General features: G+C 44.5%; 8 protein-coding genes across 8 annotated transcripts; 3 read left to right on the top strand and 5 right to left on the bottom strand.

Moving 5' to 3' along the window:
- Positions 1-3,211: 3,211 nt before the first annotated feature.
- On the bottom strand, positions 3,212-3,442 carry PHALS_11931 (uncharacterized protein; the record flags this gene model as incomplete). The annotated part of the gene is made up of 2 exons (XM_024727383.1): positions 3,212-3,366; positions 3,427-3,442. The coding sequence occupies 2 exons, from the start codon at positions 3,440-3,442 to the stop codon at positions 3,212-3,214; spliced, it is 171 nt and encodes a 56-aa protein (XP_024577965.1).
- A 608-nt stretch (positions 3,443-4,050) lies between these two features.
- On the top strand, positions 4,051-5,059 carry PHALS_11930 (tom1 protein; the record flags this gene model as incomplete). The annotated part of the gene is made up of 2 exons (XM_024727382.1): positions 4,051-4,854; positions 4,913-5,059. The coding sequence occupies 2 exons, from the start codon at positions 4,051-4,053 to the stop codon at positions 5,057-5,059; spliced, it is 951 nt and encodes a 316-aa protein (XP_024577964.1).
- Positions 5,060-5,287: 228 nt separating this feature from the next.
- Positions 5,288-5,947, bottom strand: PHALS_11929 (Junctional membrane complex protein Junctophilin and related MORN repeat proteins; the record flags this gene model as incomplete). The annotated part of the gene is made up of 3 exons (XM_024727380.1): positions 5,288-5,626; positions 5,691-5,852; positions 5,927-5,947. 3 exons carry the CDS (start codon positions 5,945-5,947, stop codon positions 5,288-5,290), a joined length of 522 nt encoding a protein of 173 aa, XP_024577963.1.
- Positions 5,948-6,488: 541 nt separating this feature from the next.
- Positions 6,489-8,417, bottom strand: PHALS_11928 (hypothetical protein PPTG_01595; the record flags this gene model as incomplete). The annotated part of the gene is made up of 2 exons (XM_024727379.1): positions 6,489-6,959; positions 7,044-8,417. 2 exons carry the CDS (start codon positions 8,415-8,417, stop codon positions 6,489-6,491), a joined length of 1,845 nt encoding a protein of 614 aa, XP_024577962.1.
- Positions 8,418-8,922: 505 nt separating this feature from the next.
- On the top strand, positions 8,923-9,775 carry PHALS_11927 (uncharacterized protein; the record flags this gene model as incomplete). Its single annotated transcript, XM_024727378.1, has 6 exons — positions 8,923-8,932; positions 9,036-9,128; positions 9,237-9,269; positions 9,341-9,595; positions 9,659-9,682; positions 9,768-9,775. 6 exons carry the CDS (start codon positions 8,923-8,925, stop codon positions 9,773-9,775), a joined length of 423 nt encoding a protein of 140 aa, XP_024577961.1.
- A 654-nt stretch (positions 9,776-10,429) lies between these two features.
- PHALS_14543 (uncharacterized protein) lies at positions 10,430-11,369 on the bottom strand. The gene has a single exon (XM_024727377.2). The coding sequence runs from the start codon at positions 10,632-10,634 to the stop codon at positions 10,434-10,436; it is 201 nt and encodes a 66-aa protein (XP_024577960.1). The 5' UTR covers positions 10,635-11,369; the 3' UTR covers positions 10,430-10,433.
- On the bottom strand, positions 11,369-13,179 carry PHALS_11926 (glycoside hydrolase; the record flags this gene model as incomplete). Its single annotated transcript, XM_024727376.1, has 7 exons — positions 11,369-11,531; positions 11,659-11,747; positions 11,807-11,912; positions 11,993-12,118; positions 12,181-12,266; positions 12,337-12,625; positions 12,698-13,179. 7 exons carry the CDS (start codon positions 13,177-13,179, stop codon positions 11,369-11,371), a joined length of 1,341 nt encoding a protein of 446 aa, XP_024577959.1.
- A 189-nt stretch (positions 13,180-13,368) lies between these two features.
- On the top strand, positions 13,369-14,316 carry PHALS_11925 (hypothetical protein L916_09819; the record flags this gene model as incomplete). The annotated part of the gene is made up of 1 exon (XM_024727375.1): positions 13,369-14,316. The coding sequence occupies one exon, from the start codon at positions 13,369-13,371 to the stop codon at positions 14,314-14,316; it is 948 nt and encodes a 315-aa protein (XP_024577958.1).
- Between the last annotated feature and the right edge of the window lie 530 nt (positions 14,317-14,846).

Here is a 14,846-nt window from a genome sequence, read left to right as displayed (position 1 = left end):
GTTTCTAAGAACTCGAGAGAGTTTGAGGTACCATTTCGGCAAGACTGCCCGGACGTCGTGGACGCTTATGATCAAATGAATCTTGACGTCTCGCGTCGTCATATGCCCTGCGCTTATCGGCATTAGCCAGGGAAGCCGAAGGGCCATGGGCTAAGCCCAAGCTATGGCCCTGAGCTGCTACGATCACAGACTTACTCGTAAGAGAGGGAGCACAGAGATCGCGGGAGCGTGATGGATATAATCCACACGTCGCAGGGCGACAATCCGAAGGATCTCAGTGTCGTGCCTCCAGTTTGGCAAACTCAAACCGAAGATGACGTTTCACATTCGCGCCCACTTTCGGTGGCTCAACTGTAAGTTGTACAGCGAAAAAAGTTTCTGGTGCCGCTGCACCCTTCGCTTAAAGAGCTCCTCGTCGTCTGCAGCGGTTTGCCCAGGGTGAGCACCACAGGAACCGTCCGCATCGCTGGTATAGGAGCGCCTCCTCTCTAAGCACAAAATCAAGTGGGGTACCTATCCATTAAGATCCTTTAAGGTACAAAGAAGCGAACTCGGAGAGCTTTTTGATGGTCAAGCTCGGCTTGCGTAGTGGCCGGGGGCCCAACTACTTAGACGCCAAACGATCGAGCGATCGCGTCCTTCGCTTCTGCAGCGAGATCCGCCGAATCGAAAGATGAATTCCACACGCGGGTCCTGGGACCGACCGTGGATCCAAGCGCATGAGAGTCGCCCTGCGGGCAACATCCAGCTGCTGCTTATGTGTCTCGTCGATAATATCGGTAATGAAACCATATAACCCGGCAGTCGAGATGTCGGGATCGGATACGGCGCCCGAAAAGTTTGAGCAGGGCTCACGTCGCGCCGCTGGGGCATCTCGCCCTCTCTTCTTTACACCTTGAAAATGGAGTGTCCGACTCGTAGTTGACTTCCTCCAAGCCCTTAACGAGGTGATTCACCGTCTGTGGTGAGCGCGGTGCATGGTACTCGGTTACCGTGGGCTTGGGCTGTGCTTCCCTTGAAGCGTCGTACGTACTGTTCGGAGTTGCACAGCGTGCAGAGACGAAAAAAGGCTCTGCCCAGGGGCACTCTCGGAAACATCAAAGCTGGATGTCTTCCGTTTTCTCGACACAGGCCTCATAAAGCAGACAAATGGAAGAAGGTCCCGGTGGTTCTGTAGTGTCTTAGACACGCGAGCCTCGTTCGAGGCGACAGTTGAATGTGAACTGTAAGTACTCACAATCACAATCTTGATCGGGGAGAGTGTAACGTGTTCACACAAATGATGTAACTGTACAAAGGTGTGAAAACACAAGATGGTGAAATCTCACAAAGATGTGGCTAAAATTGAACAACAAGTCAGTACGTGGCTGGAATAGCCAGAAGTTATACATTTATACGATTTTACTTTATAGATAGGGAAACCTATCGATGTAGATATAGGCGGGTTTCCCGCGAACCCAGAAATACAGTTTACATTTAAACGGAAGAGAATATTAACCTTGGGAAAAGCTTGTAGTTACACTTAAAGTAAGCGGTTTGCGATTCGCTACACTCGTACTGGTCCTGATGATAAAACGAAGTTGCCGACCTTAACTAACCTTCCTCTAAGCAAAAGAGCGACGGCGGCCCCGTTACAAGGTCGGAAGGGAGCAACGGTGCATCATCCTCATAGCGTCCAAGAATCGACGAGAATGAATATTGCTGAAGCAGTATTAGTGCATGCGGCAAGGATCGACGGCGCTCCTGACACTCCATCCACGTATGCCGAAGCAACCATAAGCAATGAGGCAGTGGCATGAAGGGAGTCAATGAGGCTGAACTGCTATCACACAAAGATAATGGTTCTTGGTCGCTTGTACCGCGTGGCACGACTCATCCGATTGGATTGTGACGAAAATTGTCAATTTATTCGCTACAAGGCACGGTTGGTGACTAAGGGTCTAAGCAAAAGTACGGCGTGGATTTCTTTGAGATGTATCCTCCCTGTGGCAAATATGAGCTCAATTCGTGCTGCCTTGGAAATATGCAACGTAGATCTTATGAAATGGAAAAATTTGATGCTAACACTGCGTTCCTGAACATTGAACTAAATGACTGTGTGTACATGGAGGTACCATCCGGCATTGAGAATCACGTTTGTCTGCTGAAAAAGCCATTTACGGGTAGCGCAAGCAGCATCCGCCTGAAGCAGAACTATAAACGGGGAATTCATGAAGAACATGTGGTACGGATCTATGTGTAGCGCTCTCAAAACGGCTTTGTATACATCTGTCTGCACGTGGACGATATGACATTTGTAGCCAAGGCCCCTGTCGAGGTCCTAAGAATTGAATATGCTCTCAGGAACGCTTTTAAGATGAAGGAACTTGGCGACCTAAAATTTATCTCGGGGATGGATCTCGACCACGGCAAGCGTGCAAGACGCTGATAATCAAGCAGACTCGGTACATCGACGATGTGAAAGAGCGATTTGGCCAGCAATCCACCAATGTTTCCAACCTCTGCTGTCGAAAGACCATTCGCCAGGAACAGATGCAGAAGCCACTGAGATGCAGTCAAGACTGTACTGATCTTTAATTGGATGTCTTATGTACATTACGACGTGTACCAGGTTGGATATTGCCTACGTTGTAATGCAGCTGTCAGGATTTCTTGATAACCCAGGACTACAGCACTGGCGAGCTGCGATTATTGTGCTTCCTCATTTGACGACAACACGCTTTCACGGAATCGTGTACGAAAGAGGATCTGGTAAGATTATGCTTGAAGCATTCACGGACGCTAATTGGGAAAACAAATCGATGATAGGCGTTCCGTATCAGGCGTGTTGGTCAGGGTCGAGAATGGTCTAGTGGTATTTAAGTCACAGTAATAGAAAACAGTGGCGCTGATCTCAGCAGAAGCAGAGTAGATGGCACTGAGATCTTGCACCAGGAGGTACCGTGGACGTGTGTGATGGTAAAGGACACGAGTGAGATGATGCAGAAGAATTCTCCTACTTGCTAAGAAATCTTGTCGTCAGGCTTCAATCTTTCACAGTTCTTTATGAAGATGTTCAAATTGGCATCTTTGTTAGCTTAAATTCATGCTTCGGCAAGTTGATGTTTCTCGTTTGACTCCCTGGGGTTACCTCGATGATCGATAGTTTTCCTTACTGCCTTAAAACTCGACGTGTCATTTACTCCGAAAGGCTTATCCCACAAACCACCAATCAAGCCTTACATTGATCAATCTTTCCATTTGCACCAGTATTGGTTGCTAGACCACTTTTTGCAATTCGTGCGACACCTGAGGTGGTACGGCAAACGTCAAACCGTATTTCCTTATTAAGCAGCACTTTAGACACTTCATTGGTCGCTTCTCCTTCTGTTCGCTCCACATTACCTGGTCAAAATTGTTTGGATCCTGGCTTCATCACATATTCACCACATCTTATTCTCATTTTCGAATAAAGTCTTGGCTTTCAAAGATTTCGACCGCGGACCGTATTTTGCTCGACTCCACTGCACCTTCAATTATTTTGCATAAAATAATAGGATAAAATACCGGGCAAATTTTCAAGCCTGGAATTTTACGCACTAGATCAAGAGGCTGCAGTCAAAGCACCTCTTATTAGATATGGATTGAGCTCTACGAGTGGATTACGGCGGTGGATGCTACAATGACGATTTGAATGACAAGCAGGCCAGGCCGACTTGATATTTAAGGTCTTACCAATAAAGTAAAGTAAAGTTGTCGAAAATACTAGATATATTGACCATTAAATGTGTGGGTGATGAGGAGTGTTAAAAGGACCACCTTTTTGGATATTTAAGCATAAAAAAGTCAATTACATCACGCTCGCAACAGCCGTCACGCTAAGAACCAAATAATTGATACAGTAGCGCATGTCTGATTACCTAATGATAAGAAGTAGCACAAAGTTTACAGATGGCAAGCAGTAACGAGAATTTGTTCTTGTACTTACAAGGTGCTCAGTGTATAGACCATGTGGTACAGTAAGACAACTGACATACTTTTCAAGTGGCATCATGTACTTCAGGCGTTAGTATGACAAAAACATTTTTTGTGTGGGCACCCAAATTATCACTTATAAGTTCGAAAAATATGTCCGAGTATGCGCAAGAGGTGGCGGAATTGGAAGGTTTGGTGGCACGCGCGACGGATTCGACTCTAGAAGGACCTGAATGGGCACTCAACATGGCACTATGTGATTGTGCAAATGCACGTCGCCGGTATTGCGATGATATTGTGCGTTTCTTGCTGCATCGTCTCCAGAGCGGTAACCCCAAAGTGACGCTCTTGGCGCTTGTGTTGACAGAGACACTGGTGAAGAACGGACCATCTAAGATTCACAGTCGAGTAGCGTCTAGAAACTTTTTGAATCAGGTAGTTAGAGTTACAGATGGTAGCTTGGGTGTAGACGTGCAGAATCAAGCTTTGCTGTTGATTCAACAGTGGGCAGATGCTTTCAAAGGTGGGGCCTTTCAGCACGTGTATAGACAGCTGAAGTTGCAAGGAGTTGCTTTTCCTGAGGTGGAACATGATGCTCCGGTCTTTACGCCGCCGTCGTCAATAGATTCTGTTCGTGAGGAGAACGTTTTGAGCTCCTCAGCAGGTGCTGGTCCTGTACGAAAGACAAGAGAGCTGCAATTGCAGAAACTTCACGATGATTTAAAAGTGGTACAGCAAAAGATCAAGGTGCTAAAGGATTTATACTTTCGCGGACAGACTGGAGAGGAACTGGACGATATCTTAGATTTCTTGCGACAATGCCAGCCGAGGATGAACACTCTGATTGAAGGAGGGATCATGGGCAAAATTGACGAGCGGACTCTGGAAGAGTGCTTAACTGTATGTCGAATAATTTGAGCTTGAGAGCAAATGTAACTTATTAAATGCTGTGTCACAGGTAAATGATCATCTCATGAAGAGCTTAGAAGAGTGCAGTCAAAGCAAGAAAAAAGAATTGATTACTTGCGACTCACCACCTCAGGCACATCATACGGCAGGAATGCAACAAAGAATGGAAATGATCACTTTGAATGATGAAAATTAAGGTACTCACTATCATGGGCTCCTTACATGATTCTCACCATAATGCTATATTTGCAGGAATATCATGTGACGCCAAGATTGTGAGGAGTTAAAACTTTCCGTTTCATAAAAAGTTTAAAGAAAAATGTTGAAGCAGTGACCGAAATCCAGTAAATTTTTTAGAAACCGGCTGTTTCGAAAAAAGTTTCTATCAACTCGTACGACAATTGTTAAAATCCAGTTGGCCTTCTCAATTGACGGTCGTATCCATCGTCGTAGTAGTTGACTTAGGAGCACGAATTAAAATCCACTGTTTTTCCTGTTCGCTTGGCTTGCGAGTATCTGACGAGTCGTCGTAAGCCGAAATTAAACCCGTTGAAGGTGAGTAAATACCGTTTCCAGCATCAAATGATCCAAGTGGTACAACGCGATTAACTCCAGTATCAAAATACTGGAGTTCGCCTGTTGGTAGAATGCCACGAGGCGATACTGATTCGGAATAGTACTGTCGGTTTGAATTCGTGCAATATGTCCAGTCTGTTGATGCATACTCTAGCCCGTCTGAAAACGTAAAGGTGCCTTCAACTTGCTATAAAAACAGACCTACTTAAACTCAATAGAAAACAAGCTTTAAAAACTTCGTCGTTTCTTACCTTGCCATAAGCCCATTCACCTTCTAGCTCTCCTTCTGGAAAGAAAAGTATCCCGTGACCATGAAATTCGCCGTCTTGAAACTCACCTTCGTACCGACAGTCGTCAGGAAGCTGCAGCACACCATTACCGTGATACCGCCCAAACTCCATGTCACCTTTGTACTGGACATTATTACCAAAAGTCAGCACCGTAAAAAAGGCAAGAGCTTAGACACGAGGAAAAAACTAGCATGTACCTTAGCACGACTGTTTTCCATCTTAAAGATGAAAATATTTAAATTCAACTATGGAGATAACCGACAGAGACTCCATATGAAATGCTAATTTCCATATGAAGTGCGAATTCGACCCCAGATATTCACTTGCAGTAATAAATCATGATTGGCACTTCAACATTACTATTGTGGGTGACTGAGACAGAGACTGCTGTATGTTAGGAGAATCCATCAATTGCTTCGAGCACATAAATATGGTATTGAAGTGAAGATCTCTTTGCGGCATAGAAAGACATGCACGGACTGCTATGATGCAACGCACTTCAATATAAGATTTAAATGTGTGCTTTGGCTTGCGTTTTCTGCTTATTCCTACTGTACGTGTGTTGTGCGGTCCCTTGTGTGAGGCCTGGGATGAAAAATAGCCTCCTATCACTAAATAACAGTGTGTAATATCCCAACCTATATATCTTTGTTGCAAAGTTGTACCCCAAGTTGTGACGTGCGGGTCAACCAAACTCTTGTCTCAAGAAGTTACAAATAGATCCAGAAGAAGAGTTTGGCTTGATTAGCTTCATTTCGCTCACCAACCCACAGTCATCGAGCCAACATCTTCATCCGATTCCTCTTCTTGATCCATTAAAGATAGTGCCTCGCGAAAGACTTCAACAGCCTTGTCATGCTCACCCTTTGAATGCAGAATCTTGCCATACATAGATAAGCAAGCATAATTATTTGAGCTGAGGGCGATTGCACGCCGGATGGCGATCTCTGCATCGTAAAACTCGCCTGCACCGTGAAGTGCACGTGCCAGGTTGACCCATACGTCGAGATCCTTTCGATTTGCTTCCACAGATTTGCGAAATTCCTCCACCGCACTGCTAAAGTCGCCTCGATCCAGATAAACTTGCCCCAAAAAGTTGCATGTTTCAGCAACATTCACATCCTTGTCCTCAATCAACACAATCTTCTTTTCGACCTCCACTGAGAGCTGACGGTGTCTCCCTTGCATAAAACTTTTGGTAAAGTCAGGCACACTACTGTTACCATGATTCTGATGATTCTCGTCATCCTCATCATCATCATCGAATGAGATTCGGTTTATATCGATAATTCGGTTATTACGGAGCTCAGCCACATTCGCATTAACTGCATTGTGCTCCTTGTTAGCATCTGCGGCCATAATGGTAGTATCCTCCAGCTTTCGCTCCAATAGAGACTTAGCCAGTGTGAGCTCTTGAACGTGCGACTCTAGCTCGCGCACTTGTTCTTGCATGTCTTGATACTTTTCTGTAGAGTCGACATCTGTCCAGGCACGAGGACGAACGCGCGATTCGTCATCAATCGGTAGATTCGATGTCAGAGTCGGGTCGCGGTCTGCCACGTTGCCAGTAAAACCTCCATCATGCGGTGCAGCACGACGCGGTGTGTTTGCACTCGTCAAATATTTGTCAGCTTCCGGTGGACTCTGGAGCGCCGAGTCACGGCTGCTAGACGAAGTGTTGGTCAGTGATACTGTGCTGTTAAAAGACCGTAGTGGCGGTCGGCCGGAACCTTTAACCGAGTGTAGCGTGGACTCTTGTCGTGACATGTTAGAATCCATAGGTGGCAACCCGGTATGACGCCCGTGGCCGTACATATTTACGACAGCAGAAGGCGCGCCATTCTCACGTAAGTCGTCATAGCATAAAATACACACGCGTTGTGGCGTCTTTAGGCTTAAGTGATGCAACACCAGCCGTTTATTCGAGTGAGTACTACAAACTGACTCGCCGCACGAACGACAGTGATGACGCGTCTTAAAGTAGCTAAACTTGAGTTGACAAATATTACAACGCTTATCCAGTCGCCAACGTGGTGGTAGCGGCACACCAGCGAGTCCATCAGGCAATCGCAAAGCGCCCATTACATTTCTATTGTTTGTCCATTCATCATCCAATGTCTTACTACCTAATGCAGTAGGTAGACTTTTGAAGCTGCTGACACTAGACGTGTCATCTGAAGCGAGCGAGAAACCCCCAGGTTGATTCAAAAACGCCTGAAACCTTGCACTTGGGCGATCAGGTGCCTTACCAGCTGCCCGTAATTGTTGCTCAATATCCACAAGAAAGTTTATTTTGTCATCCGTCAGCTGATATGCCCGCGCAAGCTCTGCTGGCGTCTCACCCGTGGGAGTTTCTTCAAACAAACACTCAGCCACGTCCGGTGCACCTTGCACGAGTGCACGCAACACCTCAAGTTTTGTAGCAGCTTTAATAGCAATATGTAGCGGTAAAAGACCACCCTTATTCTTATGACTTAAAGCTGATGGAGCAACCTCTACCAGCTTTTTCACAATACGCAATGGTACATGTGTGTCCGTGCATGCCCAGTGCAATGGCATCATGCCAAAATCGTCCATATCATCTGCACGCTCTCGCTGCGCCGAGATAAGACGATCTAGAGCGCTCCACTCGCTCGACTCGGCTAGCTCAAGCGCTGTCTTCGAGTCGTTTGCCGCCTTGAGCTTCATTCTGTCCGCACGCAGTTCAGAGTGTTACGGGCTACAAAGCGGTTTTGGTTGTGAGACCGTCATTGGAGTTGCCGCGAGGGAGAGGGGAGAGGGCTGGAGTGATTGTCAGCGGCTGCGTCCGCCCCGTCTGCCGCAAAACCGGAACGCTCTTTTATGGAGAGTTCGCGACAGATAATGGCATCAAAGTACATAACACTTGAGGTATATTATTAGAAATATAGATCAGGTGGTTTAGTCGACGTATTTCCAGCTGGTAGAACGTAATAGAGTCGAATTCTATATTGGCCAAAAATTTTACCACCAAATGATGACGAAGTCAGCACTGTTTAACGATAAAGAATCAAATAAAAGAAATTTCTATTTTGCGACTTTTTTTCGCCGCAGCAAAGTCAAGTCCAAGATTTGCATCGTACGTTCAACCTATGACCGTGGCGTGCTGGGGGGTGGATGGGTAGCCGACTGGCAAATGGCTTTGTGAAGTATAATAAGCTCAAGACGATTTCTCATGGCTATTGGTATGAACGATGAGAACTCGTTGCGTAGATTTGTTGAGACGTACGTGGAGCGCAAAGATGCTGTTGACGCACGCTCTTTTTCTTGCTTTCTTTGCTTTCGTAGAGGTAAAGTGTGGCAATCTTCTTAGCGAAAGGCTTCAACTTTGTTGCTGTGTGAAATTACATATACAAATGCACGAAGGACGTAATGTCTTCGGTAGGTACCAGGATTAATGTAACTGTTCTGGATTGCACTGGAAGAACAATGTCAATGTAGCAGCAAAATAGAATATACTAAAAAAGGGTGAATTTTACCCTTACTTAGGGGTGCAACGAAGCGGACAATGCGGTATAGACGGTACTCTGGGTCCACTTTTGATCTCAGTAGATTGAGGATGCAGCGAAAATTTCTCCAGCTCTGGCACGAAGATGGGAAGAAACCTCAAAAGTTTTCTGTTGACGTTAATGATGAAGATGTGGAAAGATTTCAGAAGGCAGTGTTTACAGCAGTCTCCCATTCTCTCCCAGCGACTGTCATTGCAGCCGACCTCACAGTCTACGCGAACCGGTCGACGTTTGAGATGAAGCGACCCCTGAATCCAGAATTTGGAATCGGAGCGTTTGGGTTATCACAAAGTGATGCACTTATCGTGGTTGCTCCTTATTCGAGGGATGAGAACGGTGGTAGGTCATCATGTGGTTTTTTTATATGCTATTGCTGAGAGATCACTTGTTGTTTTGGTGAAGGATCTCCTTGGAATATGCTGGCGGGTACGATATGGTGTTTCGTATTTGTCCTCGAGGTCATACTTGCCATCATTTCTGCATCTTTCGGACAAAATCCACTTGTTGACAGAGGAGTAAAAACTGCTCACGTTGTGAGTGGTATATTCTTCGTGTTTAGTATAATTCTGATCATTCCCGGATCGGGTAATGCATGCAAATGCATGGAATATCTGTATAATAGACATTGCAGACGAACAAAATTTCATGACCTGGAACTTTCAGATCTAGAATCCCCAGACCCGGAACCCCCAGATCGAAAATCGCCAGATCTGGATACCCGGAACCCCCAACATCAGAAACTCTGGTGAGCTACTCAGAGCTTGAAACCCCAATCGATCAGCCTTTGATCAGAAAGTTAAATCAGCAAGAAAGAAACAGAAGAAAAAAACAGAAAAGGAAAGACAAAAAGAAAAAAAGGAAGACAAGAGAACGATACATGATCGACCATTACGATGAGCTTGTATAGATTGTATTAAGAAAAAATATAAATATTACCTCCAATTTTTTGGGGACGAAAAAAACAAATGACCCATTCAAGCATTGTACGATTTCTAATGCTGCTGAGATGAGACGCGGTAGATGAAACAATGTCCTGAAAATTAGAAGAAAGGATTACGGTGTGACATCTCACATTGTGCTATTCGAATTTAACAAGTAATCGATAACGTATTATGCATTAAAATAATGATTTTGAGTAAAATCTCTGCCAATCATTCATCTCGTTTCTCATTTTTCTCTATCTTTTCGCGTTCACTTTTTTTCGATTCTGCCTACTTTGTCTATTTCTTCTGATTTTCTCTTGCTTACTCGTTCGTTCAATTATTGGCTGTTTTGATGGAATTCCTTCTTTAAGAAATAAGGCGGAAGTTTCCAATTTTAAGGCTTTTGGCTCAGAAGATGCTGATATCACTTCCTTTTGTACCATTTCTCCGTGCATTTACATCCATCTTACGTTCTAAAAGCTAGCAGCATCGTACCATTTACGTGAAATGCTCCATACAATGCGAGCTCTTATTGATTTGTTTTCGACGCTTGAATGAAGCGATAAATAATAGTGATGAACTGCATCCAATCACGACTATCAACGACCTTTCACCAAAACAACAATTTATCTATCAGCATCGACACATTCATAAACAGTTTGATACCTTGCCGCCGTCTTCGTCACTCTTCAGGAGTAACAATGACAAACGCATCAATCTCCTTGAAGCTGGAACCATTTCTTTGAGAGCGGACGGCGTACCACGTTGCTCACAACGTCCGCTCCACTCAACTACTAATTAGGGGTAAAGCGTACCCCTATCCCTCTTCGAAGAAGACGCTGATGTTCCGTATTTCTGACTGATAGCTCAGTTATTAGGACCAAAAACAGCACAAAAGACGATCGACTCAGAGGTACGTCAGCAATCCTAGAGCAGACTAGTGGTGTTCGCATGATTTACCCATCTGCAATTATGGAAAGTCGCAAAAGGTCTCGACAATATACTAAGCTTTTGTTTTCTGTATCGCAGGGTAGAGATATGACGTATCTCAACCCTAAGTGAGTAGTGAAGATAACAACCAAATTAGTTGATTAGACATGGTTGCGTGATCTCAAGAACATTCCAAGACGATTAGCAATGGATGGTTTCCGACCATGATACTAGCACGTCAGCCATAGCAATTAGTCATCTACTCCAGTTCCTTAATCACAACTTTCTCTCGAATGTTAACATGTGGCACGGCTCCCTTTTTCGCATGTGCACGACGGCTAGCCATTTTCTTTTGCTCCCGAGTACTAGACTCACGTTTAGCTTGAGTTGCTTTCTTAATAGCTCGAGGTACATGTCGATGTCTATATGATTATAAATAGCAGAAAGACATCAAGTCAATATTAATGTTCATGGGGTGGACCAATATCTCCATGCTCATCCTCGTTTGGCGTTATAGAAATAACCCTGGGCAGATGTGACACTACGTACTTTGAAATTCGATTAAGTTCGCGCACATGCTGATATCGCTCTTTGAGCGACTCGTTATATTCCATTTTACGACGTTCTTGTGGTGCAATCTGCATGAAAAACCATGTCAGATGTAAAGTATATCATGTATTGTAACGATATTGTGTACCTTTGCAAGTTTTTTCGATGCGTCAGCTTTCCAAATACGAATATTTGTATCGTCACTACCGGATAACACAAAGTTCGAGTCGGCACTGAACTTGACCGAAAAGATTCTAAAGGAAGAAAATTACATGTAGCATGTCTCAATACAAGTGTTGAGACTAGAAAGACGTAGTGAAAGTGCCAGACGTACCGCTGCATACGTTGTGTATGGTATACCTCGCGACTTTTAGCTGATCTTACGTTAAAGATACGAATCGTTCGATCGTATGAACCTGCGACGAATTCCCGACCAGTTGGAGAGTACGCCACATCCATGCTGCACACATGAGCTGGTTAAAATGTTTATAATTGTACGATCAACAATCAAAATATACGCACACAGCCGAGACGTGGTCTTTATGCACTTTCATCGCACGAGTCATTTGACGCATGTCGAATGTGTACAAATTGTGGTCTTCATTAGCCTATGTATCCATTTTATCACGGTTGATAATGCAGCAAGTATATCAAGCTCGATAGTAACGAAAGACGTACAACTGTAAAGTTCATAGGCTCCATAGGATTCCATGCAAGCGCATTTGACCGCATTTCCATCACAATTTTACGCATTGACGATGCCAAACGGATATCATAGAGCGTGATATTACGATCGGATCCTGTAGATGCAAGGAGCGATGCTTCTGCTGGATTAAAATGCACCGACGTAATGGAATCTGCTCCCCATGCAAATTCATGTGTAGGCGTTGAGCGAGAAGGATCCCATACTTGTACTTTGGAGCCACAAGTGGCAAATATGTTCTCCGACCAGTGATGATCAATACCTCTATCAATAAAATACAAGCTCGTACGTCAGAATCCGTACTCGTACTCGTTAAGTCATTCAAAATGTACGTACAAAAATGGTTCTTTCGATGTAAATGTAGTCAATGGCGTTGGAACACCTTCATCCTCCTCCTTAATACGTAGCGCCCATTGTTTCACTGTCTTGTCTTCACTACATGAGTAAAAACTATTGCCATCAACAGCAACAGCTAATCCACGGACAAAGCCACGGTGTCCATATACATTCCAGACACATTTACGTCGAGGTAAATCCCATACACGCACTTCACCATCAGCTGCACCACTCACAAAAGCAACTAAACTTTTTGGATTTGTTGCTAATGCTGTCACACCGTCGCAATGACCATCAAGAGCTCCAACAAATGGTTTGGCAAACATCCGCTCAAGCTTGACAGCATTAAGTGCTCGAATGTACTCACGTGGTCGTTCAAATGGATGAAGTGCAGGATCATAATTACGAAAGACTTTGAGCTTATCCGATTGCACTTCTTGCGTAAATTCCTTCTCAACACGAGAGATTGTCTTGACCTTCATGATGTCTCTTCACTGGATGGCCAACACGTTAATTTGATGATTGGACGAATATGAACATTTTAATCTTTTGAAAAATTTCAATTACTTTTTTAAACTATTAATTAATAATATATATCAGTAAGGAATAAATTATGTTTTTGTATTTTACCCTGATTTAATACCATTTGATGTAAGATTCAAGTAGCCAAAATGTGGGATGTCTCGATGATGCCGTCGCAAAAGGATAAGCTCGCGATTGTAACGGGTGCCAACTCGGGTATTGGTTTTGAAGCAGCTAAATCATTGGCAATACATGGCGCACATGTGATTCTTGCGTGTCGTAACGAAGAGCGTGGACGACAAGCGGAGGAACGGATTCGTCACGATCTGATCAAGAGGTCAGATGAAGTTGTTGGCTCGGTTGAGTTTATGAAAGTGGACGTTGGAGATCCATCTAGTGTTCGTGACTTTGTTCGTGCATTCCACGACAAATTTGATCACTTGGATCTACTTATCAATAACGCAGGCGTGTGCGGGCCGGCTCAACGCCATACATCGAACGGCGTGGAGACTCATTTTGCCATCAATCACTTAGGTCATTTTTACCTCACAAGCTTACTACTGGATATGCTACGCCGTTCAAAACACCAAGCTCGTGTAGTTAACGTTAGCAGTGTTACACACTACGTTGCCTGGATGTTTTTGAATTTTTCGACACTGGGATACACTAGCGGAAGAAGTGTTGACTATACGACGTCAAAACTGTCAAATTTGCTTTTCACCTTTGAATTACAGCGTCGTTTAGAGGCTGCACAGGTGGAAAATGTCGTGGCAGTTGCAGCACATCCAGGTGTGACGCGTAGTGACATTTGGAATCGTTACTATGTTACCAACTTCCCAAGATGGTTGGCTGCCATTGCCATGTGGTTTGTATCGATGCTGCCCTTCATGACGTGTCAAATGGGTGTGCTCTCTATTTTGTATGCTGCGACGATGGAGAGCGTTAAAGGAGGTGAATACTATGGCCCTAATGGATTCTTGCGTTTTCGAGGTTATCCCGCTCTCGAAACTGGTGCCAAGTCGAGCCATTCACTGGAGAATGCGAACAAGCTGTGGAAGCTCAGTGAAGACATACTGAACGTCAAATTTAGGTTGTAAATATGGTTTACTGCAAAATTCATTTTGAACTCGTGAGCTTTGTCCACAACACATTGAAACCTTAGTTCGGTTGCTACAGATTTCGGCCGATTATACAAGCTCTTTGTTAATGGCTGCCCTAGAACCCTAACTAGGAATAAATGTATAGCTTGATCTCAATCCCTGGGTACCCTTCCACATTACCAGATATTGAGAACAGCCCCACCAACCCATTAATCGTTCCACATAGAACTAGTGCACCCCATGCTTATCAAACAGTGCGGGGAAGTGGGTTTAAAGCATAGATTCAACAAGCCCACATTGAACAAAGGAGGATGTTTCGAGTGTAACTCAAACCCTTATTTGCTACGACTTGAACGGTCCAATAAAGATCGCAAGTCACAACATCAAGTCCGAGTGGCCGGAATCGAACCAGCGATACGAACTCTTTGTTAGTAGCTGCCCTAGACTTCTAAGTAGGAATTGATGTATAGCTTGATCACAATCCCCGGGTACCCTTCCACATTACCAGATATTAAGAACCGCCCCGC

The sequence above is a fragment of the Plasmopara halstedii genome (genome assembly GCF_900000015.1).
Source record: "Plasmopara halstedii genome assembly, contig: Scaffold_555, whole genome shotgun sequence".
NCBI classification, from domain to species: domain Eukaryota; phylum Oomycota; class Peronosporomycetes; order Peronosporales; family Peronosporaceae; genus Plasmopara; species Plasmopara halstedii.
The sequence above is the reverse complement of the archived record's forward strand: the minus strand, read 5'-3'. Positions and strand labels throughout refer to the sequence as shown.

Bases quoted from the DNA above. Each gene is read 5' to 3' on its own strand.
- PHALS_14543 (XM_024727377.2), bottom strand. From the start codon at position 10,634: ATGCACGGAGAAATGGTACAAAAGGAAGTGATATCAGCATCTTCTGAG.